Source organism: Oncorhynchus nerka, linkage group LG14 (genome assembly GCF_034236695.1).
Source record: "Oncorhynchus nerka isolate Pitt River linkage group LG14, Oner_Uvic_2.0, whole genome shotgun sequence".
NCBI lineage: Eukaryota > Metazoa > Chordata > Actinopteri > Salmoniformes > Salmonidae > Oncorhynchus > Oncorhynchus nerka.
In genome coordinates this window covers 94,026,370-94,049,774 of record NC_088409.1, presented here as the reverse complement: position 1 = coordinate 94,049,774, position 23,405 = coordinate 94,026,370, and the positions used below count along the sequence as shown (strand labels likewise).

The 23,405-nt window shown below is 48.9% G+C and overlaps 2 protein-coding genes across 3 annotated transcripts in view; one reads left to right on the top strand and one right to left on the bottom strand.

Annotated features, from left to right (window-relative positions):
* Positions 1 to 19,188, top strand: part of LOC115124585 (voltage-gated potassium channel subunit beta-1) — a 218,241-nt gene extending 199,053 nt beyond the window's left edge. For both annotated transcript variants that reach the window (XM_065000552.1, XM_065000553.1), the window contains exons 9-14: positions 3,217 to 3,302; positions 12,903 to 13,023; positions 13,344 to 13,438; positions 13,844 to 13,964; positions 14,165 to 14,253; positions 14,596 to 19,188. In XM_065000552.1, coding sequence (XP_064856624.1) covers positions 3,217 to 3,302; positions 12,903 to 13,023; positions 13,344 to 13,438; positions 13,844 to 13,964; positions 14,165 to 14,253; positions 14,596 to 14,685 — 602 coding nt within the window. In that variant the 3' untranslated portion in view covers positions 14,686 to 19,188. The remainder of the gene's footprint in view (positions 1 to 3,216; positions 3,303 to 12,902; positions 13,024 to 13,343; positions 13,439 to 13,843; positions 13,965 to 14,164; positions 14,254 to 14,595) is intronic.
* Positions 19,189 to 19,888: 700 nt separating this feature from the next.
* Positions 19,889 to 23,176, bottom strand: LOC115124584 (translocon-associated protein subunit gamma). Its single transcript, XM_029653997.2, has 5 exons — positions 22,950 to 23,176; positions 22,372 to 22,498; positions 22,131 to 22,229; positions 20,503 to 20,634; positions 19,889 to 19,993 (listed from the first exon to the last, which is right to left on the bottom strand). Exons 1-5 carry the CDS (start codon positions 23,080 to 23,082, stop codon positions 19,927 to 19,929), a joined length of 558 nt encoding a protein of 185 aa, XP_029509857.1. The 5' UTR covers positions 23,083 to 23,176; the 3' UTR covers positions 19,889 to 19,926.
* Between the last annotated feature and the right edge of the window lie 229 nt (positions 23,177 to 23,405).

The window sequence follows — 23,405 nt, the reverse complement described above, 5'->3', positions numbered from 1 at the left end:
CAACACCACAGGCCTTTTTGGCCTGGGTTTTTATTTTGTCCTGTAGTTCCTTCAAGGTAATTGGATAATCCAGTGGGTTCTGGTAGTCTTTAATAGTTGATTGAAGAAGTGGTTCACCCATACATCTCCATTTTTGGATAGATAATTCATTGTGTTTTCCAATTTTCACAGAAGTGGTTAGAGTCTATGGATTCTTCAATTACATTGAGCTGTTTTCTGACCTGCTGTTCCTCTTTTCGTAGTGTATTTTAGTGATTCACCATAGTGAAGGCGTAGACTCAGGTTTTCTGGGTCTCTTCGTGTATGTCTTTGGTTGGACAGGTTTCTCAATTTCTTATTTAGGTTTTTGAATTCTTCATCAAACCTTTTGTCAATGCTAATTTTCTTCGGCTTTCTGTTTGAAATGCCAGGTTAACATTTGGTTATGAGGCAGTCACGGTGTTTACCCGCTGTGTGGAAGTCTTTTCGTGGTAGCAGGGTGGAGATAACCACTTCTGTGTTGGGGAAAGAAGACGATTATTTTTCAATCACTCCCTTGAGTGCTGTGGCCACACTTTCCTGCTGTGCTCTCAGGTCGTTTGTGCCTGTGTGTATTATTATGTAGCTGGGTGGGCCTAGTTTGTCCTCAGACAGAAGGTCTAGAGCGCGCTGGGTGTTTTGACACCAGAGTTTAGACACTGTTTGGGGAAATGTTTTTTTCTTATCTAACCCTTTTGAGTCCATTAGGAGTACAATCTGTGTCTTGTGTAAGTCCTCAGTGGGTGTGGGGGGTGGTTGTCAGGAGGGCTATCAGGGTAGCTGACAGGGGGGGGGGGTGCTCAGAGGGAGTGGGATCCCCTGGGCTTGGCCTTCATTCGTCTGTCCCCCTGTGTTTACGACGCTATGATCAGGATCTGGTTGTGGACTGTTCTGGTGTGGTGTGGAGACTTTTGTAGGGAGCTGAGGTGGGCTGTTCTGGTGTGGTGTCGAGAATTTTGTAGGGAGCTGAGGTGGGCTGTTCTGGTGTGGTGTGGAGACTTTTGTAGGGAGCTGAGGTGGGCTGTTCTGCTGGCTTCTCTGTGGGTGTGGACACCTCTCAAATGGGTTGTTCTGTCACACACCATCCCCCTCACCCTCTCCTCCATCCCCCTCACCCTCTCCTCCATCCCCCTCACCCTCTCCTCTATCCCCCTCACCCTCTCCTCCATCCCCCTCACCTCCATCCCCCTCACCCTCTCCTCCATCCCCCTCACCCTCTCCACCATCCCCCTCACCCTCTCCTCCATCCCCCTCACCCTCTCCTCCATCCCCCTCACCCTCTCCTCCATCCCCCTCACCCTCTCCACCATCCCCCTCACCCTCTCATCCATCCCCCTCACCCTCTCCTCCATCCCCCTCACCTCCATCCCCCTCACCCTCTCCTCCATCCCCCTCACCCTCTCCCCCAGCAGTCTGATCCTCTCCACCATCCCCCTCACCCTCTCCTCCATCCCCCTCACCCTCTCCTCCATCCCCCTCACCCTCTCCTCCATCCCCCTCACCCTCTCCCCCAGCAGTCTGATCCTCTCCTCCATCCCCCTCACCCTCTCCTTCATCCCCCTCACCCTCTCCTCCATCCCCCTCACCCTCTCCCCCAGCAGTCTGATCCTCTCCTTGTGCTCTGTTCTCCTGCTCCAGCTCTTTCTCCTGGTGGTGTTTTCTCACTACAGTCCAGAGTGCAGATATCTCTCTACACCTTCAGCTATCTAGGTCTGGTTAAGGGGGTGTTGTTGTGCTGGACTGTTGTCTGGGTCTGTGCTGACTGGAGTGTAATCACCTGCTGTTCCAGCTCCACCTGCCTTACCTCCAGCTGGGTAAATGTATCCTTCATTTCAACCCGAGTATCTTTCTCAAGGTAGAGCTTCTCTCTCGCGCTCGTGCGCTCTCTCTCTCTCTTTCCCCCCCTCTCTCTCTCCCCCTCTCTCTCTCTCGATCTGTACTTTCCCTCATCATTCCCCCTCCCCTGGTCCTGATAGGTACCCATTACACAAGGCTGAGAACAATAACAAGGCTCCCTTCATATTGTGTTGTAGTCCAGATGCTAGTGTTGGAGCTAATTGCTTCATTAATAATGTACTGATGGTTTGCAGCACGTTAGCACTTTAGCCTGTCCCTGGTCATTAGCTCAGAGAAGTGTGAAGAAATGTATTGTCAGGAGGAGAGAGAGAGGGATCAAGGAATGGGTAGGTGGCCTTCAGGGATAGTTGGGCCATTGCCAGTCCAGTAGTACAACCCAGGCAGGAAAGACTACAGTTCCCCCTGATGGTATATATATATTTATATTATATTGTTGTGGCATAATATATAGCAGCGGAGGCTGGTGGGAGGAGCAATAGGAGTATGGGCTCATTGTAAGTAGTGTATATATACGGTATATCAGAGTAGGTGGAGCTGTAGGAGGATGGGCTCATTGTAAGTAGTGTATATATACGGTATATCAGAGTAGGTGGAGCTGTAGGAGAATGGGCTCATTGTAATGGCTGGAAGGGAATAAATGGAACGCAGCCAAACACATCAAACATATGAAAAACACATGTTTGACTCCATTCCATTGATTCTATTCCAGCCATTACAATGAGCCCATCCTCCTACAGCTCCACCTACTCTGATATACCGTATATATACACTACCGGTCAAAAGGTTTTAGAACACCTACTCATTCAAGGGTTTTTCTTTATTTTGACTATTTTCTACATTGTAGAATAATAGTGAAGACATCAGAACTATGAAATAACACACATGGAATCATGTAGTAAGCAAAAAAGTGTTAAACAAATCAAAATATATTTCATTTTTGAGATTCTTTAAACTAGCCAACCTTTGCACACTCTTGGCATTCTCTCAACCAGCTTCATGAGGTAGTCACCTGGAATGCATTTCAATTATGGAATTTCTTTCCTTCTTAATGCATTTGAGCCAATCAGTTGTGTTGTGACAAGGTAGGGTTGGTATACAGAAGATAGCCCTATTTGGTAAAAGACCAAGTCCATATTATGGCAAGAACACCTCAAATAAGCAAAGAGAAACAACAGTCCATCATTACTTTAAGACATGAAAATCAGTCAATACGGAACATTTCAAGAACTTTGAAAGTTTCTTCAAGTGCAGTCACAAAAACCATCAAGAGCTATGATGAAACTGTCTCTCATGAGGAATGCCACAGGAATGGTAGATTGATTGATGTCCTTATCTCCTCAGAGATTGTGAGAGCCATGACATATGTGATCAACCAGGGGATGTCCATGTACTGGGGGACATCTCGATGGACAGCCATGGAGATCATGGTGAGTTAACCCTATGACCTTTAACCCCTAACCCCTGACCCGTAGCCCATGTGACAAAACCTCTCCACAGTACTCACACAATCTTCACTTTAAAACTCTCATTACAGATCAGGCTCATACAGCAAATCTGTGAGCCCTCAAAGGCAGTCAATAATCTGAGAAAGCCTCCGAGAGAGCCTCAGAACCTCAAAGAGAGCCTCCGAGAGAGCCTCAGAACCTCAGAGAGAGCCTCAGAACCTCAAAGAGAGCCTCCGAGAGAGACTCAGAATCTCAGAGAGAGCCTCCGAGAGAGCCTCAGAACCTCAGAGAGAGCCTCAGAACCTCAAAGAGAGCCTCCGAGAGAGACTCAGAATCTCAGAGAGAGCCTCCGAGAGAGCCTCAGAACCTCAGAGAGAGCCTCAGAACCTCAAAGAGAGCCTCCGAGAGAGACTCAGAATCTCAGAGAGAGCCTCCGAGAGAGCCTCAGAACCTCAGAGAGAGCCTCCGAGAGAGCCTCAGAACCTCAAAGAGAGCCTCAGAGAGAGGCTCAGAATCTCAGAGAGAGCCTTCAGAGAGAGCCTTAGAACCTCAGAGAGAGCCTCAGAGAGAGCCTCAGAACCTCAGAGAGAGCCTCAGAGAGAGCCTCAGAACCTCAGAGAGAGCCTCAGAACCTCAGAGAGAGCCTCCGAGAGAGCCTCAGAACCTCAAAGAGAGCCTCCGAGAGAGCCTCAGAACCTCAGAGAGAGCCTCAGAGAGAGCCTCAGAACCTCAGAGAGAGCCTCCGAGAGAGCCTCAGAACCTCAGAGAGCCTCAGAACCTCAGAGAGAGCCTCAGAGAGAGCCTCAGAACCTCAGAGAGCGCCTCAGAGAGAGCCTCAGAACCTCAGAGAGAGTCTCCGAGAGAGCCTCAGAATCTCAGAGAGAGCCTCAGAGAGAGCCTCAGAACCTCAGAGAGAGCCTTCAGAGAGAGCCTCAGAGAGAGCCTCAGAGTCTCAGAGAGAGCCTTCAGAGAGAGCCTCAGAGAGAGCCTCAGAGTCTCAGAGAAAGCCTCAGAGAGAGCCTCAGAACCTCAGAGAGAGCCTTCAGAGAGAGCCTCAGAGAGAGCCTCAGAGTCTCAGAGAGAGCCTTCAGAGAGAGCCTCAGAGAGAGCCTCAGAGTCTCAGAGAGAGCCTTCAGAGAGAGCCTCAGAGAGAGCCTCAGAGTCTCAGAGAGAGCCTTCAGAGAGAGCCTCAGAGAGAGCCTCAGAATCTCAGAGAGCCTCAGAGAGAGCCTCAGAACCTCAGAGAGAGCCTTCAGAGAGAGCCTCAGAGAGAGCCTCAGAACCTCAGAGAGAGCCTTCAGAGAGAGCCTCAGAGAGAGCCTCAGAGTCTCAGAGAGAGCCTTCAGAGAGAGCCTCAGAGAGAGCCTCAGAGTCTCAGAGAGAGCCTTCAGAGAGAGCCTCAGAGAGAGCCTCAGAGTCTCAGAGAGAGCCTTCAGAGAGAGCCTCAGAGTCTCAGAGAGAGCCTTCAGAGAGAGCCTCAGAGAGAGCCTCAGAGTCTCAGAGAGAGCCTTCAGAGAGAGCCTCAGAGAGAGCCTCAGAGAGAGCCTTCAGAGAGAGCCTCAGAGAGAGCCTCAGAGTCTCAGAGAGAGCCTTCAGAGAGAGCCTCAGAGAGAGCCTCAGAGAGAGCCTCAGTCTCAGAGAGAGCCTTCAGAGAGAGCCTCAGAGTCTCAGAGAGAGCCTCAGAGAGAGCCTCAGAGTCTCAGAGAGAGCCTCAGAGAGAGCCTCAGAGTCTCAGAGAGAGCCTTCAGAGAGAGCCTCAGAGAGAGCCTCAGAGTCTCAGAGAGAGCCTTCAGAGAGAGCCTCAGAGAGAGCCTCAGAGTCTCAGAGAGAGCCTTCAGAGAGAGCCTCAGAGTCTCAGAGAGAGCCTTCAGAGAGAGCCTCAGAGAGAGCCTCAGAGTCTCAGAGAGAGCCTTCAGAGAGAGCCTCAGAGAGAGCCTCAGAGTCTCAGAGAGAGCCTTCAGAGAGAGCCTCAGAGAGAGCCTCAGAGTCTCAGAGAGAGCCTTCAGAGAGAGCCTCAGAGAGAGCCTCAGAGTCTCAGAGAGAGCCTTCAGAGAGAGCCTCAGAGAGAGCCTCAGAGTCTCAGAGAGAGCCTTCAGAGAGAGCCTCAGAGAGAGCCCCAGAGTCTCAGAGAGAGCCTTCAGAGAGAGCCTCAGAGAGAGCCTCAGAGAGAGCCTCAGAGAGAGCCTTCAGAGAGAGCCTCAGAGAGAGCCTCAGAGTCTCAGAGAGAGCCTTCAGAGAGAGCCTCAGAGAGAGCCTCAGAGTCTCAGAGAGAGACAGTTCAGAGAGAGCCTCAGAGAGAGCCTCAGAGTCTCAGAGAGAGCCTTCAGAGAGAGCCTCAGAGAGAGCCTCAGAGTCTCAGAGAGAGCCTTCAGAGAGAGCCTCAGAGAGAGCCTCAGAGTCTCAGAGAGAGCCTTCAGAGAGAGCCTCAGAGAGAGCCTCAGAATCTCAGAGAGAGCCTCAGAGAGAGCCTCAGAACCTCAGAGAGAGCCTTCAGAGAGAGCCTCAGAGAGAGCCTCAGAACCTCAGAGAGAGCCTTCAGAGAGAGCCTCAGAGAGAGCCTCAGAGTCTCAGAGAGAGCCTTCAGAGAGAGCCTCAGAGAGAGCCTCAGAGTCTCAGAGAGAGCCTTCAGAGAGAGCCTCAGAGAGAGTCTCAGAGAGAGCCTCAGAGAGAGCCTTCAGAGAGAGCCTCAGAGAGAGCCTCAGAGAGAGCCTCAGAGAGAGCCTCAGAGAGAGCCTTCAGAGAGAGCCTTCAGAGAGAGCCTCAGAGTCCTCAGAGAGAGCCTCAGAGTCTCAGAGAGAGCCTCAGAGTCCTCAGAGTCTCAGAGCCTTCAGAGAGAGCCTCAGAGAGAGCCTCAGAGTCTCAGAGAGAGCCTTCAGAGAGAGCCTCAGAGAGAGCCTCAGAGTCTCAGAGTCCTCAGAGAGAGCCTTCAGAGAGAGCTCAGAGAGAGCCTCAGAGTCTCAGAGAGAGCCTTCAGAGAGCCTCAGAGAGAGCCTCAGAGTCTCAGAGAGAGCCTTCAGAGAGAGCCTCAGAGAGCCTCAGAGTCTCAGAGAGTCTCAGAGAGAGCCTCAGAGAGAGCCTCAGAGTCTCAGAGAGAGCCTTCAGAGAGAGCCTCAGAGAGAGCCTCAGAGTCCTCAGAGAGAGCCTTCAGAGAGAGCCTCAGAGAGAGCCTCAGAGTCCTCAGAGAGAGCCTTCAGAGAGAGCCTTCAGAGAGAGCCTCAGAGTCTCAGAGAGAGCCTTCAGAGAGAGCCTCAGAGAGAGCCTCAGAGTCTCAGAGAGAGCCTTCAGAGAGAGCCTCAGAGAGAGCCTCAGAGTCTCAGAGAGAGCCTTCAGAGAGAGCCTCAGAGAGAGCCTCAGAGTCTCAGAGAGAGCCTTCAGAGAGAGCCTCAGAGAGAGCCTCAGAGTCTCAGAGAGAGCCTTCAGAGAGAGCCTCAGAGAGAGCCTCAGAGTCTCAGAGAGAGCCTCAGAGTTCAGAGAGAGCCTCAGAGAGAGCCTCAGAGTCTCAGAGAGAGAGAGAGCCTTCAGAGAGAGCCTCAGAGAGCCTCAGAGCCTCAGAGTCTCAGAGAGAGCCTCAGAGAGAGCCTCAGAGTCTCAGAGAGAGCCTCAGAGAGAGCCTCAGAGTCTCAGAGAGAGCCTTCAGAGAGAGCCTCAGAGAGAGCCTCAGAGTCTCAGAGAGAGCCTCAGAGAGAGCCTCAGAGTCTCAGAGAGAGCCTCAGAGAGAGCCTCAGAGTCTCAGAGAGAGCCTTCAGAGAGAGCCTCAGAGAGAGCCTCAGAGTCTCAGAGAGAGCCTTCAGAGAGAGCCTCAGAGAGAGCCTCAGAGCCTCAGAGAGAGCCTTCAGAGAGAGCCTCAGAGAGAGCCTCAGAGTCTCAGAGAGAGCCTTCAGAGAGAGCCTCAGAGAGAGCCTCAGAGTCTCAGAGAGAGCCTTCAGAGAGAGCCTCAGAGAGAGCCTCAGAGTCTCAGAGAGAGCCTTCAGAGAGAGCCTCAGAGAGAGCCCCAGAGTCTCAGAGAGAGCCTTCAGAGAGAGCCTCAGAGAGAGCCTCAGAGAGAGCCTTCAGAGAGAGCCTCAGAGAGAGCCTCAGAGTCTCAGAGAGAGCCTTCAGAGAGAGCCTCAGAGAGAGCCTCAGAGTCTCAGAGAGAGAGTTCAGAGAGAGCCTCAGAGAGAGCCTCAGAGTCTCAGAGAGAGCCTTCAGAGAGAGCCTCAGAGAGAGCCTCAGAGTCTCAGAGAGAGCCTTCAGAGAGAGCCTCAGAGAGAGCCTCAGAGAGAGCCTCAGAGAGAGCCTTCAGAGAGAGCCTCAGAGAGAGCCTCAGAGTCTCAGAGAGAGCCTTCAGAGAGAGCCTCAGAGTCTCAGAGAGAGCCTCAGAGAGAGCCTCAGAGTCTCAGAGAGAGCCTCAGAGAGAGCCTCAGAGTCTCAGAGAGAGCCTTCAGAGAGAGCCTCAGAGAGAGCCTCAGAGTCTCAGAGAGAGCCTTCAGAGAGAGCCTCAGAGAGAGCCTCAGAGTCTCAGAGAGAGCCTTCAGAGAGAGCCTCAGAGAGAGCCTCAGAGTCTCAGAGAGAGCCTTCAGAGAGAGCCTCAGAGAGAGCCTCAGAGTCTCAGAGAGAGCCTTCAGAGAGAGCCTCAGAGAGAGTCTCAGAGAGAGCCTCAGAGAGAGCCTTCAGAGAGAGCCTTCAGAGAGAGCCTCAGAGAGAGCCTCCGAACCTCAGAGAGAGCCTTCAGAGAGAGCCTTCAGAGAGAGCCTCAGAGCCTCAGAGAGAGCCTTCAGAGAGAGCCTTCAGAGAGAGCCTCAGAGTCTCAGAGAGAGCCTTCAGAGAGAGCCTCAGAACCTCAGAGAGAGCCTCAGAGAGAGCCTCAGAGTCTCAGAGAGAGCCTTCAGAGAGAGCCTCAGAGAGAGCCTCAGAGTCTCAGAGAGAGCCTTCAGAGAGAGCCTCAGAGAGAGCCTCAGAGAGAGCCTCAGAGAGAGCCTTCAGAGAGAGCCTCAGAGAGAGCCTCAGAGTCTCAGAGAGAGCCTTCAGAGAGAGCCTCAGAGTCTCAGAGAGAGCCTCAGAGAGAGCCTCAGAGAAACTCAGAGAGAGCCTTCAGAGAGAGCCTCAGAGAGAGCCTCAGAGACTCAGAGAGAGCCTCAGAGAGAGCCTCAGAGACTCAGAGAGAGCCTCAGAGAGAGCCTTCAGAGAGAGCCTCAGAGAGAGCCTCAGAGTCTCAGAGAGAGCCTTCAGAGAGAGCCTCAGAGAGAGCCTCAGAGTCTCAGAGAGAGCCTTCAGAGAGAGCCTCAGAGTCTCAGAGAGAGCCTTCAGAGAGAGCTTCAGAGAGAGCCTCAGAGTCTCAGAGAGAGCCTTCAGAGAGAGCCTCAGAGAGAGCCTCAGAGTCTCAGAGAGAGCCTTCAGAGAGAGCCTCAGAGAGAGCCTCAGAGTCTCAGAGAGAGCCTTCAGAGAGAGCCTCAGAGAGAGCCTCAGAGTCTCAGAGAGAGCCTTCAGAGAGAGCCTCAGAGAGAGCCTCAGAGTCTCAGAGAGAGCCTTCAGAGAGAGCCTCAGAGAGAGCCCCAGAGTCTCAGAGAGAGCCTTCAGAGAGAGCCTCAGAGAGAGCCTCAGAGAGAGCCTTCAGAGAGAGCCTCAGAGAGAGCCTCAGAGTCTCAGAGAGAGCCTTCAGAGAGAGCCTCAGAGAGAGCCTCAGAGTCTCAGAGAGAGAGTTCAGAGAGAGCCTCAGAGAGAGCCTCAGAGTCTCAGAGAGAGCCTTCAGAGAGAGCCTCAGAGAGAGTCTCAAAGAGAGCCTTCAGAGAGAGCCTCAGAGAGAGCCTCAGAGTCTCAGAGAGAGCCTTCAGAGAGAGCCTCAGAGAGAGCCTCAGAGAAACTCAGAGAGAGCCTTCAGAGAGAGCCTCAGAGAGAGCCTCAGAGACTCAGAGAGAGCCTCAGAGAGAGCCTCAGAGACTCAGAGAGAGCCTCAGAGAGAGCCTCAGAGTCTCAGAGAGAGCCTCAGAGAGAGCCTCAGAGTCTCAGAGAGAGCCTTCAGAGAGAGCCTCAGAGAGAGCCTCAGAGTCTCAGAGAGAGCCTTCAGAGAGAGCCTCAGAGAGAGCCTCAGAGTCTCAGAGAGAGCCTTCAGAGAGAGCCTCAGAGTCTCAGAGAGAGCCTTCAGAGAGAGCCTCAGAGAGAGCCTCAGAGTCTCAGAGAGAGCCTTCAGAGAGAGCCTCAGAGAGAGCCTCAGAGTCTCAGAGAGAGCCTTCAGAGAGAGCCTCAGAGAGAGCCTCAGAGTCTCAGAGAGAGCCTTCAGAGAGAGCCTCAGAGAGAGCCCCAGAGTCTCAGAGAGAGCCTTCAGAGAGAGCCTCAGAGAGAGCCTCAGAGAGAGCCTTCAGAGAGAGCTTCAGAGAGAGCCTCAGAGTCTCAGAGAGAGCCTTCAGAGAGAGCCTCAGAGAGAGCCTCAGAGAGAGCCTCAGAGAGAGCCTTCAGAGAGAGCCTTCAGAGAGAGCCTCAGAGAGAGCCTCCGAACCTCAGAGAGAGCCTTCAGAGAGAGCCTTCAGAGAGAGCCTCAGAGCCTCAGAGAGAGCCTTCAGAGAGAGCCTTCAGAGAGAGCCTCAGAGTCTCAGAGAGAGCCTTCAGAGAGAGCCTCAGAACCTCAGAGAGAGCCTTCAGAGAGAGCCTTCAGAGAGAGCCTCAGAGCCTCAGAGAGAGCCTCAGAGAGAGCCTCAGAGAGAGCCTCAGAGTCTCAGAGAGAGCCTTCAGAGAGAGCCTCAGAGAGAGCCTCAGAGTCTCAGAGAGAGCCTTCAGAGAGAGCCTCAGAGAGAGCCTCAGAGTCTCAGAGAGAGCCTTCAGAGAGAGCCTCAGAGAGAGCCTCAGAGAGAGCCTCAGAGAGAGCCTTCAGAGAGAGCCTCAGAGCCTCAGAGAGAGCCTTCAGAGAGAGCCTTCAGAGAGAGCCTCAGAGTCTCAGAGAGAGCCTTCAGAAAGAGCCTCAGAACCTCAGAGAGAGCCTTCAGAGAGAGCCTCAGAGCCTCAGAGAAAGCCTTCAGAGAGAGCCTCAGAGTCTCAGAGAGAGCCTTCAGAGAGAGCCTTCAGAGAGAGCCTCAGAGTCTCAGAGAGAGCCTTCAGAGAGAGCCTTCAGAGAGAGCCTCAGAGTCTCAGAGAGAGCCTCAGAGAGAGCCTTCAGAGAGAGCCTCAGAGTCTCAGAGAGAGCCTTCAGAGAGAGCCTCAGAGAGAGCCTCAGAGTCTCAGAGAGAGCCTTCAGAGAGAGCCTCAGAGAGAGCCTCAGAGTCTCAGAGAGAGCCTTCAGAGAGAGCCTCAGAGAGAGCCTCAGAGTCTCAGAGAGAGCCTTCAGAGAGAGCCTCAGAGAGAGCCTCGGAGTCTCAGAGAGAGCCTTCAGAGAGAGCCTCAGAGAGAGCCTTCAGAGAGAGCCTCAGAGAGAGCCTCAAAGAGAGCCTCAGAGAGAGCCTTCAGAGAGAGCCTTCAGAGAGAGCCTCAGAGAGAGCCTCAGAACCTCAGAGAGAGCCTTCAGAGAGAGCCTCAGAGCCTCAGAGAGAGCCTTCAGAGAGAGCCTCAGAGAGAGCCTCATAGTCTCAGAGAGAGCCTTCAGAGAGAGCCTTCAGAGAGAGCCTCAGAGTCTCAGAGAGAGCCTTCAGAGAGAGCCTCAGAACCTCAGAGAGAGCCTCAGAGAGAGCCTCAGAGTCTCAGAGAGAGCCTTCAGAGAGAGCCTTCAGAGAGAGCCTCAGAGTCTCAGAGAGAGCCTCAGAGAGAGCCTTCAGAGAGAGCCTCAGAGAGATCCTCAGAGAGAGCCTCAGAGTCTCAGAGAGAGCCTTCAGAGAGAGCCTCAGAGTCTCAGAGAGAGCCTTCAGAGAGAGCCTCAGAGCCTCAGAGAGAGCCTTCAGAGAGAGCCTCAGAGTCTCAGAGAGAGCCTCAGAGAGAGCCTCAGAGAGAGCCTTCAGAGAGAGCCTCAGAGTCTCAGAGAGAGCCTCAGAGAGAGCCTCAGAGAGAGCCTTCAGAGAGAGCCTTCAGAGAGAGCCTTCAGAGAGAGCCTCAGAGTCTCAGAGAGAGCCTTCAGAGAGAGCCTCAGAGTCTCAGAGAGAGCCTTCAGAGAGAGCCTCAGAGTCTCAGAGAGAGCCTTCAGAGAGAGCCTCAGAGTCTCAGAGAGAGCCTTCAGAGAGTCTCAGAGAGAGCCTCAGAGAGAGCCTTCAGAGAGAGTCTCAGAGAGAGCCTCAGAGAGAGCCTTCAGAGAGAGCCTTCAGAGAGAGCCTTCAGAGAGAGCCTCAGAGTCTCAGAGAGAGCCTCAGAGAGAGCCTCAGAGAGAGCCTTCAGAGAGAGCCTTCAGAGAGAGCCTTCAGAGAGAGCCTCAGAGTCTCAGAGAGAGCCTTCAGAGAGAGCCTCAGAGTCTCAGAGAGAGCCTTCAGAGAGAGCCTCAGAGTCTCAGAGAGAGCCTTCAGAGAGAGCCTCAGAGTCTCAGAGAGAGCCTTCAGAGAGAGTCTCAGAGAGAGCCTCAGAGAGAGCCTTCAGAGAGAGTCTCAGAGAGAGCCTCAGAGAGAGCCTTCAGAGAGAGCCTTCAGAGAGAGCCTTCAGAGAGAGCCTCGTAGAGAGCCTTCAGAGAGAGCCTTCAGAGAGAGCCTTCAGAGAGAGCCTTCAGAGAGAGCCTTCAGAGAGAGCCTCGTAGAGAGCCTTCAGAGAGAGCCTTCAGAGAGAGTCTCAGAGAGAGCCTTGGAGAGAGCCTCGTAGAGAGCCTCGTAGAGAGCCTTCAGAGAGAGCCTTCAGAGAGAGCCTCGTAGAGAGCCTTCAGGGAGAGCCTTCAGAGAGCCTCGTAGAGAGCCTTCAGAGAGAGCCTCGTAGAGAGCCTTCAGAGAGAGCCTCGTAGAGAGCCTCGTAGAGAGCCTTCAGAGAGAGCCTCAGAGAGAGCCTCAGAGAGAGCCTCAGAACCTCAGAGAGAGCCTCAGAGAGAGCCTCTTGTTTGTGTGCTGAATAACAGGGAAACTGGGGGAAACAGGCTGTCTGTCTGTGGACCTTTTTATGTCCTGGCTGATTTGGAGGAGAAGGGGGAGGATAGGAGAGGTGGTGGCTAACTACATTTCCTGAAAAAAAGCCTGATAGTGACTGATTGCTAAAGCATTCCCAGAATTTTCTGTAGTCAACCACCTCTCGTTCTCGGCAAGTGTGTGTTAAGCGCTGCACATGATGTTGTGTTGATTGTGATTAGGGTGAATGTTGTAGTGTAGCAGCTCAGATGAAAGCACTGTAATTTAGACTGCATCTATAATGCAGTGGTATACAGGGGAACAGAGCCGAGAGGCAAACCAGCCCCACCCACCACAGCCTGTAGCAGATAAGAGTGGTTGTGCTGATGTTTAAGAAAGCAATGAGCGCTGTACATGTATTTTCTATGGCATTTCTCTTTGCAAACGCACATATGGAAACATAGATATGCGAGTGCAAGTGAATTGGTGTGTGAAATATAGACTAAGCTAAATGAGCTGAATACAGTATAATTCATGAATTCTGATTAGGATCCCTCTCCTCATCTCTCTCTTTCTCTCTCTCTCTGTGTCTCTCTCTCTCTCTCTCTCTCTATCTATCTATCTATCTATCTATCTATCTATCTATCTATCTATCTATCTATCTATCTAGGAGGCGTACTCTGTGGCTAGACAGTTTAACCTGATCCCTCCGGTGTGTGAGCAGTCTGAGTACCATCTCTTCCAGAGGGAGAAGGTGGAGGTCCAGCTTCCAGAACTCTACCACAAGATAGGCATGTGTCAATCATCCAGTCTGGCCACGCCCACTTCTCTCACATATGCTGAAGGTTCACATAAGCATCCTCCCATCTGCTACAGGGTTTTAAACAGTGGATACATACCTTATATGATTGTAATAAAGTGATATGATAACGTCCTCCTGAGCACTCTACTCCCCTAACATCTGCTGGGGTTCAGACCGGGGATTTCATGAGAGCGTCTGTTTGGTGTCCGTCTGATTGACAGTGATAATAGATCTCACAGTTATCTGTCACTCACTCACTCCCTCCCTCCCTCTCTGTTCCCACATTCCCTCTGGTCTCCATGGTGACAGGTGTCGGGGCAATGACGTGGTCTCCGCTGGCCTGTGGCATCATCACAGGGAAGTACCAGAACGGCATCCCAGAAACCTCCAGGGCATCCATGAAGGTAGGCCCTGTATCCAGTCAACAACCTCTCAGTCTCACTGCAGAATCTGACATTTCGAAAAAATAAAAAAATAAAAATAAACGTTCAGGTTAAGTTTAGGGATTAACTCCAGATGGTTAAGGTAAGGGTTAAAGTTTGAGGTACAGTTAAAACAACAGATTAAAAACGAGTGCCGGGGCTCGCGGCTTCGCCCATCCGCTTATACCAATTAAGTCATCTCTCAACATCCTGGGTACCTGGACGGATGTTGAATACCGCCTTGAGAGACCTGCCTGATCCACTTCCACCTCTCTCTCTCTCTGTCTCTCTCTTCTCCCTCTCCACTATTTTCCTGTCGCTCTCCCTCTTTCTCTCTTTCTCTCTTTCCCTCTTTCTCTCTCGCTCTCCTTCTCTCTACCTCTGCAGTCGTACCAGTGGTTAAAGGAGAAGATAGTGAGCGAGGATGGGAGGAAACAGCAGGCTAAGCTGAAGGAGCTGGGACACATTGCTGAGAAGCTGGGCTGTACTCTCCCACAGCTGGCCGTGGGTGAGAGAGATGAGCATGGGCACACACAAACACTACTTTGTTTCAGTACTTTAGTATTAATGATGGTAGAGAGCCACCAAGTGGATGCCAACAGTATCAAATGTATATGAGGAATTCCATTAATGTCACACTAGATTATACAACCCATAATTGTCCCCCGCTCTGTCATTTCCTCCCTCCTTCCTTCTCTCCTTCCCTAGCCTGGTGTTTGAGGAATGAGGGGGTGAGCTCAGTCCTCCTGGGATCCTCCAGTCCAGAGCAGCTAACAGAGAACCTAGGCGCCATACAGGTAAAAACACACACACACACACACACACACACACACACACACACACACACACACACACACACACACACACACACACACACACACACACACACACACACACACACACACACACATTTTTTAGGAGTAAAAATGTATTCCCATTCAAAACCCTATCTTCCCTAACTCCTAAATCACACCCTAAGTTCTGACCCTAAACTTAACTCTTAAGTCTAAAATAGCATTTTAACAAATTGAGGACGTGAAAAAATAAAATGTTTTGTTTTCCTGGTGGTCTTGTCAGGACCATTGTGTGTCTGAAAACGTAGGAAAACATGTCCTCACACGTTCTGATATTTTCCACAGTTCCTTCCAAAAATGACGTCTCATGTGGTGTCGGACATCGATCACATACTGGAGAACAAGCCGCACAGTAAGAAGGAGTATCGCTCCTAGACACCCAGGAGGAAGCAGAACCACTACTGTACAACCACTGTGGATCCAGTTCCACCAACCTGCTGGGCTCAGTCTCCATGGGGTTTCAGCTCAGTCTAATCCCAGCCCAGTTCAGGCCTGCTCAGCTCAGCCCCAGCCTTCTTAGCCCAGTGTAACCGAGCTCAGTTCAGCCTAACCCTGCTAACCCTCTGCCTAGACCAGCTTTCAGCTCAGCTTACTCTTATCAGTAGATTCTCTGTCTCCTGAGTTTGTTAACCATGTAGATGCATGATTCCCCTCTCTGATGTGCCTGGACTTTCTCTTCAAAGGCACATTGTACAAAACAACACAGAAAGGGGATAAAACTTAGAATATACCGGAACCGTCTTTCAAAACAAACTCCTCTCTTCAAGCCAGTATTCTGCATTTGACCACCGTTTGACCTCGCAAAGCAGAGCACCCTGGGACAGTGAGTTTCAGGCGACAGGCCTTTGTTCTGTCTGTGAGGGGAAGAATGTGTATGTTGTCGCCCCCATCTGGCCGTATGAGAAACTGCTATCCAATATCTTCAATAGATTATTAGTGAGAGAGCACAGGAGAATCTCATTTGCATTTTCCTTGGGAGAATCTCAATTCCATACTCCTCGCATCCTCTCTCCTCACCAACTTCTCAAAACCCATTGGAGGAGAATGTTCGAGGGGAGGGACCTCTGACTTTCTAATCCAATACGTTTTGAGAAGGAGGAGAGGAAAGCAGACGCGGGGAGGCAAGGAAATGCAATTAAGATTCTCCCAGTGGCCTACTGTTCTGTATAGTGCCAGTCTAAGTGAGAAGGGGGCCTCCTGTACTGTACTGTATACTCTCTGTCTGCATCCATAGAGGAGAATCCTGCCTCTCCTCCTCCTGCCTATAATATGAACCTGCATCTTTAGTTGCTGACAGGAATCTGGGATAGCACAAGCCACTCTGTGACATAACCTCCCAACCAGACCAATGTTACCTGTGGGTGTTGCTTGTTAGATAATGTGTAAGATAGGTGAAGTATTTAGAAATATGTAAAGGCCTATATCTATTCTATAATAGTACGTGAAAATAAGTTTCTTCTGTGGGTTAGAATGTTTTTCGTCTTTCAGGGGTGTATATACAGTATTAAACTTTATGGGGCAAACCTTGTAACGTAAGCAAAACAGACCCCAAGTCCCCTTTGTTGCAGATGAAACTAAAGTATTCTATAAATAACCTAGAAGTATTCTATAAATAACCTAAAAACTACCTGTAAATATTCTATAAAGAACCTATAAGTATTCTATAAAGAACCTATAAGTATTCTATAAAGAACCTATAAGTATTCTATAAAGAACCTATAAGTATTGTGTAAATAACCTATAAGTATTGTGTAAATAGTGTTGTACTGTTTCTCCTCTATCAGCAGCACTAAATACATCCATGGCTGTTTGGTGCTGATCCAAGTCCAGCTCTGCTCCTGGGTTTACCCATTTAGCCCAGACTGACAATGTAAACTACTGTATTAAAAGATATCAGACCGTTATAAAAGTGTTGTTTTCTACAGTATCTAAAGTTATCAGAAGAGAGGATTTACCAACTATAAATCAGTGTTTCCCAAACTCGGTCCTGGATCTCCCTCTGTGTGCATTTTCTGTTCTTCTGCCCTAGCACTACATGTAACAGTACTCTTCATTTTCTGTTCTTCTGCCCTAACACTACATGTAACAGTACCCTTCTGCCCTAGCACTACATGTAACAGTACCCTTCTGCCCTAGCACTACATGTAACAGTACTCTTCTGCCCTAGCACTACATGTAACAGTACCCTTCTGCCCTAGCACTACATGTAACAGTACTCTTCTTCCCTAGCACTACATGTAACAGTACCCTTCTGCCCTAGCACTACATGTAACAGTACTCTTCTGCCCTAGCACTACATGTAACAGTACTCTTCATTTTCTGTTCTTCTGCCCTAGCACTACATGTAACAGTACTCTTCTTGCGTTGTGTACAATCAGTCATCGACACGGAACTCCAACATGTAGCACCAGTCATGGAGATGTATTCTGATTGCACGTCATGCAATGCTCGTCTCACCATCCAACTCTGCACTCACGCACTGTACAAAATATATGAACCCCCCCCCCACCAGACACAGTAAGTTGCTAGCTAGTACTGGCGGGAATTCTTTCCAACAAAATGCACAACAAATATTCTCCAAAAACCGCTGCATCTTATGTGTGATGTTCGAATAACATTTACAAACAATTTGATATAAATTGTACATTTAAATCATCCCTTGAGAGTATAAAAATCACTTCCCTTGAGAGTATAAAAATCACTTCCCTTGAGAGTATAAAAACCACTTCCCTTGAGAGTATAAAAACCACTTCCCTTGAGAGTATAAAAACCACTTCCCTTGAGAGTATAAAAACCACTTCCCTTGAGAGTATAAAAACCACTTCCCTTGAGAGTATAAAAACCACTTCCCTTGAGAGTATAAAAACCACTTCCCTTGAGAGTATAAAAACCACTTCCCTTGAGAGTATAAAAACCACTTCCCTTGAGAGTATAAAAACCACTTCCCTTGAGAGTATAAAAATCACTTCCCTTGAGAGTATAAAAATCACTTCCCTTGAGAGTATAAAAATCACTTCCCTTGAGAGTATAAAAATCACTTTTGATGTACAGTGCTTTGCAACCAACAACTTACCGCTGGTTTGGTGCTTGTTCACTGGGACGATTCTAACTGGAACATCCCCCCTCGTAAGCAAGCTACGCAAACCAGCCAATAAGATGCCATGTTGAGTAGGTGAAGGCAAGACAAACTCAAACCAAAAACCCATTGGCTTAACAATAAAGTGGCAAGCGGAATCACCAATATAACCCTGTTACATACACAGTTAATTCAAATCATCACAGCTTGACGAGGAGTTGGCTATTTGAATTAGCTGTGTGGTGCTCGGGCAAAAACCAGAACGTGCACCCGTGGGTGGGTGGATGGGGGACTGAGTTTAGGACACCCTGAACTATATTACTGACATGAACATCAGTGTCCATCCATCTATCCTGATCATTAATGTATATATTTCCTATCCTGCCATGAGAACAGTGACCTCTCTGTGAATAGTATATATATATATATATATATATATATAGACCAATAATACAACAATACAACAATACAATACAACACGCAACAATTTCAGATTTGCCCGAGTTAACAGTACATACACGGAAATGTCAATTGAAGAAAATAAAAAAAGTATTAGTCCCTAACCTATAGATTTCATATGACTGGGAATACAGATATGCATCTGTCACAGATAAAAGGCGTTGGATCAGAAAACCAGTCAGTATCTGGGTGTAGCCACCATTTACACGCCTCATGCAGCTGTGTAATGTCGTCCCACACCTTTTCAATGGCTGTGCGGAGTTGCTGGATATTGGCGGGAACTGGAACACTCTGTCGTAGACGTCGATACAAGAGCATCCCAAACATGCTCGACGGGTGACCTGTCTGGGATCCAGAGCATCCCAAACATGCTCGACGGGTGACCTGTCTGGGATACAGAGCATCCCAAACATGCTCGACGGGTGACCTGTCTGGGATCCAGAGCATCCCAAACATGCTCGACGGGTGACCTGTCTGGGATACAGAGCATCCCAAACATGCTCGACGGGTGACCTGTCTGGGATCCAGAGCATCCCAAACATGCTCGACGGGTGACCTGTCTGGCAAGTATGCAGGCGATGGAAGAACTGGGACATTTTCAGCTTCCAGGAATTGTGTACAGATCCTTGCGACATGGGGCTGTGCATTATCATGCTGAAACATGAGGTGATGGTGGTGGATAAATGACATGACAATGGGCCTCAGGATCTCGTCACAGTATGTTTTGTGCATTAAAGTTGCCATCTATAAAATGCAATTGTGTTTAGTCCATAGCGTATGCGTGTCCATACCATAACTCCACCATGGGGCACTGGCACTCAGAAAACCTCTCACCTACACAACACCACACGTGGTCTGTGTTATGAGGTCGGTTGGACGTACTGCCAAATTCTCTAAAACAACGGAGGCAGTTTATAGTAGAGAAATTAACATTGAATTCTCTGGCAACAGCTCTGGTGAACATTCCTGCAGTCAGCATGCCAATTGCACGCTCCCTCAAAACATGACATTGTGTTGTGTGAAAAAAAACAGCACATTTTAGAGTGGCCTTTTGCCCCACAGCACAAGGTGCACCTGTGTAATGATCATGCTGTTGAATCAGCTTCTTGATATGCCACACCTTTCAGGTGGAAGGATTATCTTGGCAAAGGAGAAATGCTCACTAACAGAGAGGTAAACAAATTTGCCACAACATTTGAGAGAAATAAATAAGCTTTTTGTTTTATATGGAACATTTCTGGCATCTATTTCAACTCATGAAAACACTTTATACGTGTTTATATTGTCATTCAGTGTAACAATGTATATGACACTTCATTAATAAATGCACAATGATGATGAAATCTATTGGCGTTTCATTCCTGGAAATGTAAATCAGTTTTCTGATTATTTGCTGATTGACAATAACCACACACACACACACACACACACACACAGGTTCTTGATCTGGCCACTTTAATTAGTACAAAATGTGAAGGACAGAGTGACCTGGAGTGACCGCCAGACATTTGATCATGCATTTCATGAAGACTTACAGCTGAAATGAAATGATTATTATTTGAATTCTCCTTCTCTCAATCATTACAAAAAATATCCAAGCTTCACCCCAGCCCCCTTGAACCAAACCCCACTCCCTCCTCCTAGCTTCACCCCAGCTATCCCTAACCCAAACCCCATTCCCTCCTCCTAGCTTCACCCCAGCCCCTCCCTGACCCAAACCCCATTCCCTCCTCCTAGCTTCACCCCAGCCCTCCCTGGCCCAAACCCTCCTCCTAGCTTCACCCCAGCCCTCCCTGACCCAAACCCTCCTCCTAGCTTCACCCCACCCCAGCCCTCCCTGACCCAAACCCTCCTCCTAGCTTCACCCCAACCCTCCCTGACCCAAACCCTCCTCCTAGCTTCACCCCAGCCCTCCCTGACCCAAACCTTCCTCCTAGCTTCACCCCAGCCCTCTCTGACCCAAACCCTCCTCCTAGCTTCACCCCAGCCCTCCCTGACCCAAACCCTCCTCCTAGCTTCACCCCAGCCCTCCCTGACCCAAACCCTCCTCTTCTCAGTTGTTGATTTCTTTCTTTCCTCCTTTACTTGGATCCAGTGGACAGCAGGGCGATGAGGCCAGATGAGGCACTGATGGACAGGATGTAGTTACTGTGGAACAATGGGTTAAGGGAAAAAAACATATCTGGGAGGAAATGGAGGGCAACTGGTGCGAGGGAATAACGCTTCAGGTTTAGCTACATACCGTACTTATAGTATATGGGTGAGCAATAAGAATCTCCTACACACACACACAGATTTCAGCATCTCCACTCAACCCCACCCACACACTCCTCAGACATTTTTCAGCCAGAGGTAAACAGCAATCCAGACATGTACACAGAATACAGCTGTGGCAACCTGAAGATTCAATACAAAATCTGTACTTGAACCAACTAGTGATTGGCTAGGCCACAGACTACAGCCATTGAATAAGCAAAGAAGTTTCCTCTACAAGTACTACATCACAACAGGACAATGAGAATGCCAGGATGTGAGTCAAGCCTCAATCATTTAGTAAAGGAACATTAATCTATTTTCAGCTTTAGTAAAGCACCCATAGTTCCTACTTGAACTTTACCGGTCTAGTTAAATTGATGAATGTGCTTAAAATGGGATACACGGTGGGGTTGAAGTTCTTCAGCAGGAAGAAGGAGGCGATGATGACGAGGACCAGGAACAGAGTGTTGTTATAGAAGATAGAGAAGGTGGTGGCCTCATAGTCAGCTACCTCGTTCTTTTTCCACAAGATCCTAACATGGGGAGGAGAAGGTTGTATCAAATCAGTCAGTTACCTCCTCCTTACACAGGATCCTAACATAGGGAAGGAAGAGTTCAACCATTTGTGCATGGACTTGAGAACAGGGTTTAAATGGGTAAGCATGCTGTTTGGTAGCCTGGTCCAGATCTGATCTCACTAGCCTGGTCCCAGACCTGTTTGTGCTTTTACCTACTCTGTTGTCAAGCGATTTTACATGTAAAGTCGGTCAGGAGTTGCCAGAAACAGACTGGCCCCCAGGCTATATTAAAGAGACCAGAAACAATCTGGGAACCCAGGCTATATTAAAGAGACCAGAAACAATCTGGGAACCCAGGCTATATTAAAGAGACCAGAAACAATCTGGGAACCCAGGCTATATTAAAGAGACCAGAAACAATCTGGGAACCCAGGCTATATTAAAGAGACCAGAAACAATCTGGGAACCCAGGCTATATTAAAGAGACCAGAAACAATCCGGGAACCCAGGCTATATTAAAGAGACCAGAAACAATCCGGGAACCCAGGCTATATTAAAGAGACCAGAAACAATCCGGGAACCCAGGCTATATTAAAGAGACCAGAAACAATCCGGGAACCCAGGCTATATTAAAGAGACCAGAAACAATCCGGGAACCCAGGCTATATTAAAGAGACCAGAAACAGGCTGGACTAGACTATATTAAAGAGACCAGAAACAGGCTGGCACCCAGGCTATATTAAAGAGACCAGAAACAGGCTGGTGCCCAGGCTATATTAAAGAGACCAGAAACAGGCTGGACTAGACTATATTAAAGAGACCAGAAACAGGCTGGACTAGACTATATTAAAGAGACCAGAAACAGGCTGGACTAGACTATTTTAAAGAGACCAGAAACAGGCTGGACTAGACTATTTTAAAGAGACCAGAAACAGGCTGGCGCCCAGGCTATAATAAAGAGACCAGAAACAGGCTGGACTAGACTATATTAAAGAGACCAGAAACAGGCTGGACTAGACTATATTAAAGAGACCAGAAACAGGCTGAACTAGACTATATTAAAGAGACCAGAAACAGGCTGGACTAGACTATATTAAAGAGACCAGAAACAGGCTGGACTAGACTATATTAAAGAGACCAGAAACAGACTGGACTAGACTATATTAAAGAGACCAGAAACAGACTGGACTAGACTATATTAAAGAGACCAGAAACAGGCTGGACTAGACTATATTAAAGAGACCAGAAACAGACTGGACTAGACTATATTAAAGAGACCAGAAACAGGCTGGACTAGACTATATTAAAGAGACCAGAAACAGGCTGGACTTGACTATATTAAAGAGACCAGAAACAGGCTGGTACCCAGGATAGCTGTTTAGGTGAGACCACTACAGCTTCAACAACATGAAATTGAGAGGGGAAAGAAATGTCTTCTAGAGAACTCAGTAACCCACTCAGGAGTGATTGACATTTTATCTGTCCAATCACAGACTGGCTGGCAGACTGACCTCTCATCCTTCTCCTTGCGTGACATCTTGCGATTGTCAGCCTCAGAGAGTTTCCTTGTCACCTCCTTGGAGACAGCATCCTCTCGCTTCTGGGCAACTCTGTGGTCAAGAGATAAGGCACATTTAGAAGTTAGGTACCGACCTACTACAGAGCGATGACAAACTCACCATACTGCCAAGCATTGCAGAACACGGAGGCCATAGTTTTAAGTGAGTGTTCATGTTTGTATGATAAACTTACTTGTGTTTGAGGACGAACTTGACGTTTTTGTAGGCGAAGGCCACCAGGTAGGTGCTGACCAGTGTCATGACACCATACAGGACCGCTGACTGGACCAGGTCCATGTGCCAGATCCTCCAGAACAGCCCTGAACCACAACAAGGAAAGAACACAAAAACAGGGAGGGTCACAACAGTTCACACTCTGTCTATGATACTTAGTATTACATAGTAGTGCCACAGTGAACAGAATAGCTAACGTTAGTGACCCACAATGACGTGCCTGTTAGCTAATCAAGTCTAGGATAACGTAGCTAATAACCAACACAACCACAATATCAATATCAGCGAGTAACTTTAACTAGCTAACTAGACAACTTCACCTGGCATATACTAACTAGGTAACAAACGTTACAGTAACAGGGTAACATATGAACCAGTGGTGGCATAGGATTGTTAGCAAACCTAGCTAATATATATATATGTCTCGTTATGCCACGTAAGTTAGTTATGTTAGGTAAAAAGATGTCTTGCTACCGGTAGCCGAATATCCATCCAATGCATCTCTGATACAATTAGCAGTCTGGCCTTGCTACTTACAAATGGGAATTGCGGACACAATTAGTGCATTTCCGTAGAAAAGCGCGGAGGACTTTGCAGACAGGTTTCGGCTGAAGTCCTGGAGGAGTAGGTCTTCCTCGGATTGCTGTTTGCTGCTACCTTTAGGTGCCATTGTTCCGAAGTGACCGGTCCGTCTCTTGCTCTACGGTGAAAAAAAAAGACTGACACGTAAGAACAGAACTGGTTTGAAAAAACGCTAACGACGCGTCAGCTCAAACACGGAAATAGCTGTCTTTAGAACGGAAGTTGTCGCTGTAGTTTTCTTCAGGGAGGATCTCCTTGGCTATCGTACTTGGAAAGGATGAACATTGCCACCTACTGTTCTGGTTGTTGAAAAGAAAAGAAAGATGACGAAAACAAATTGATAAAACATACCACCAGAGGACACTCTTCATCTATGGTCAAATAGTGTAATAAATACCCGATCGACACCGT

Excerpts from the sequence above, each read along its gene's own strand:
- LOC115124584 (XM_029653997.2), bottom strand. The coding sequence starts at position 23,082 with ATGGCACCTAAAGGTAGCAGCAAACAGCAATCCGAGGAAGACCTACTC. Across the intron at positions 22,230-22,371 it reads AAGTTCGTCCTCAAACACAA|AGTTGCCCAGAAGCGAGAGG; the intron begins GTAAGTTTATCA and ends TCTTGACCACAG. Across the intron at positions 19,994-20,502 it reads AAGAACTTCAACCCCACCGT|TAACTACATCCTGTCCATCA; the intron begins GTATCCCATTTT and ends ATTGTTCCACAG.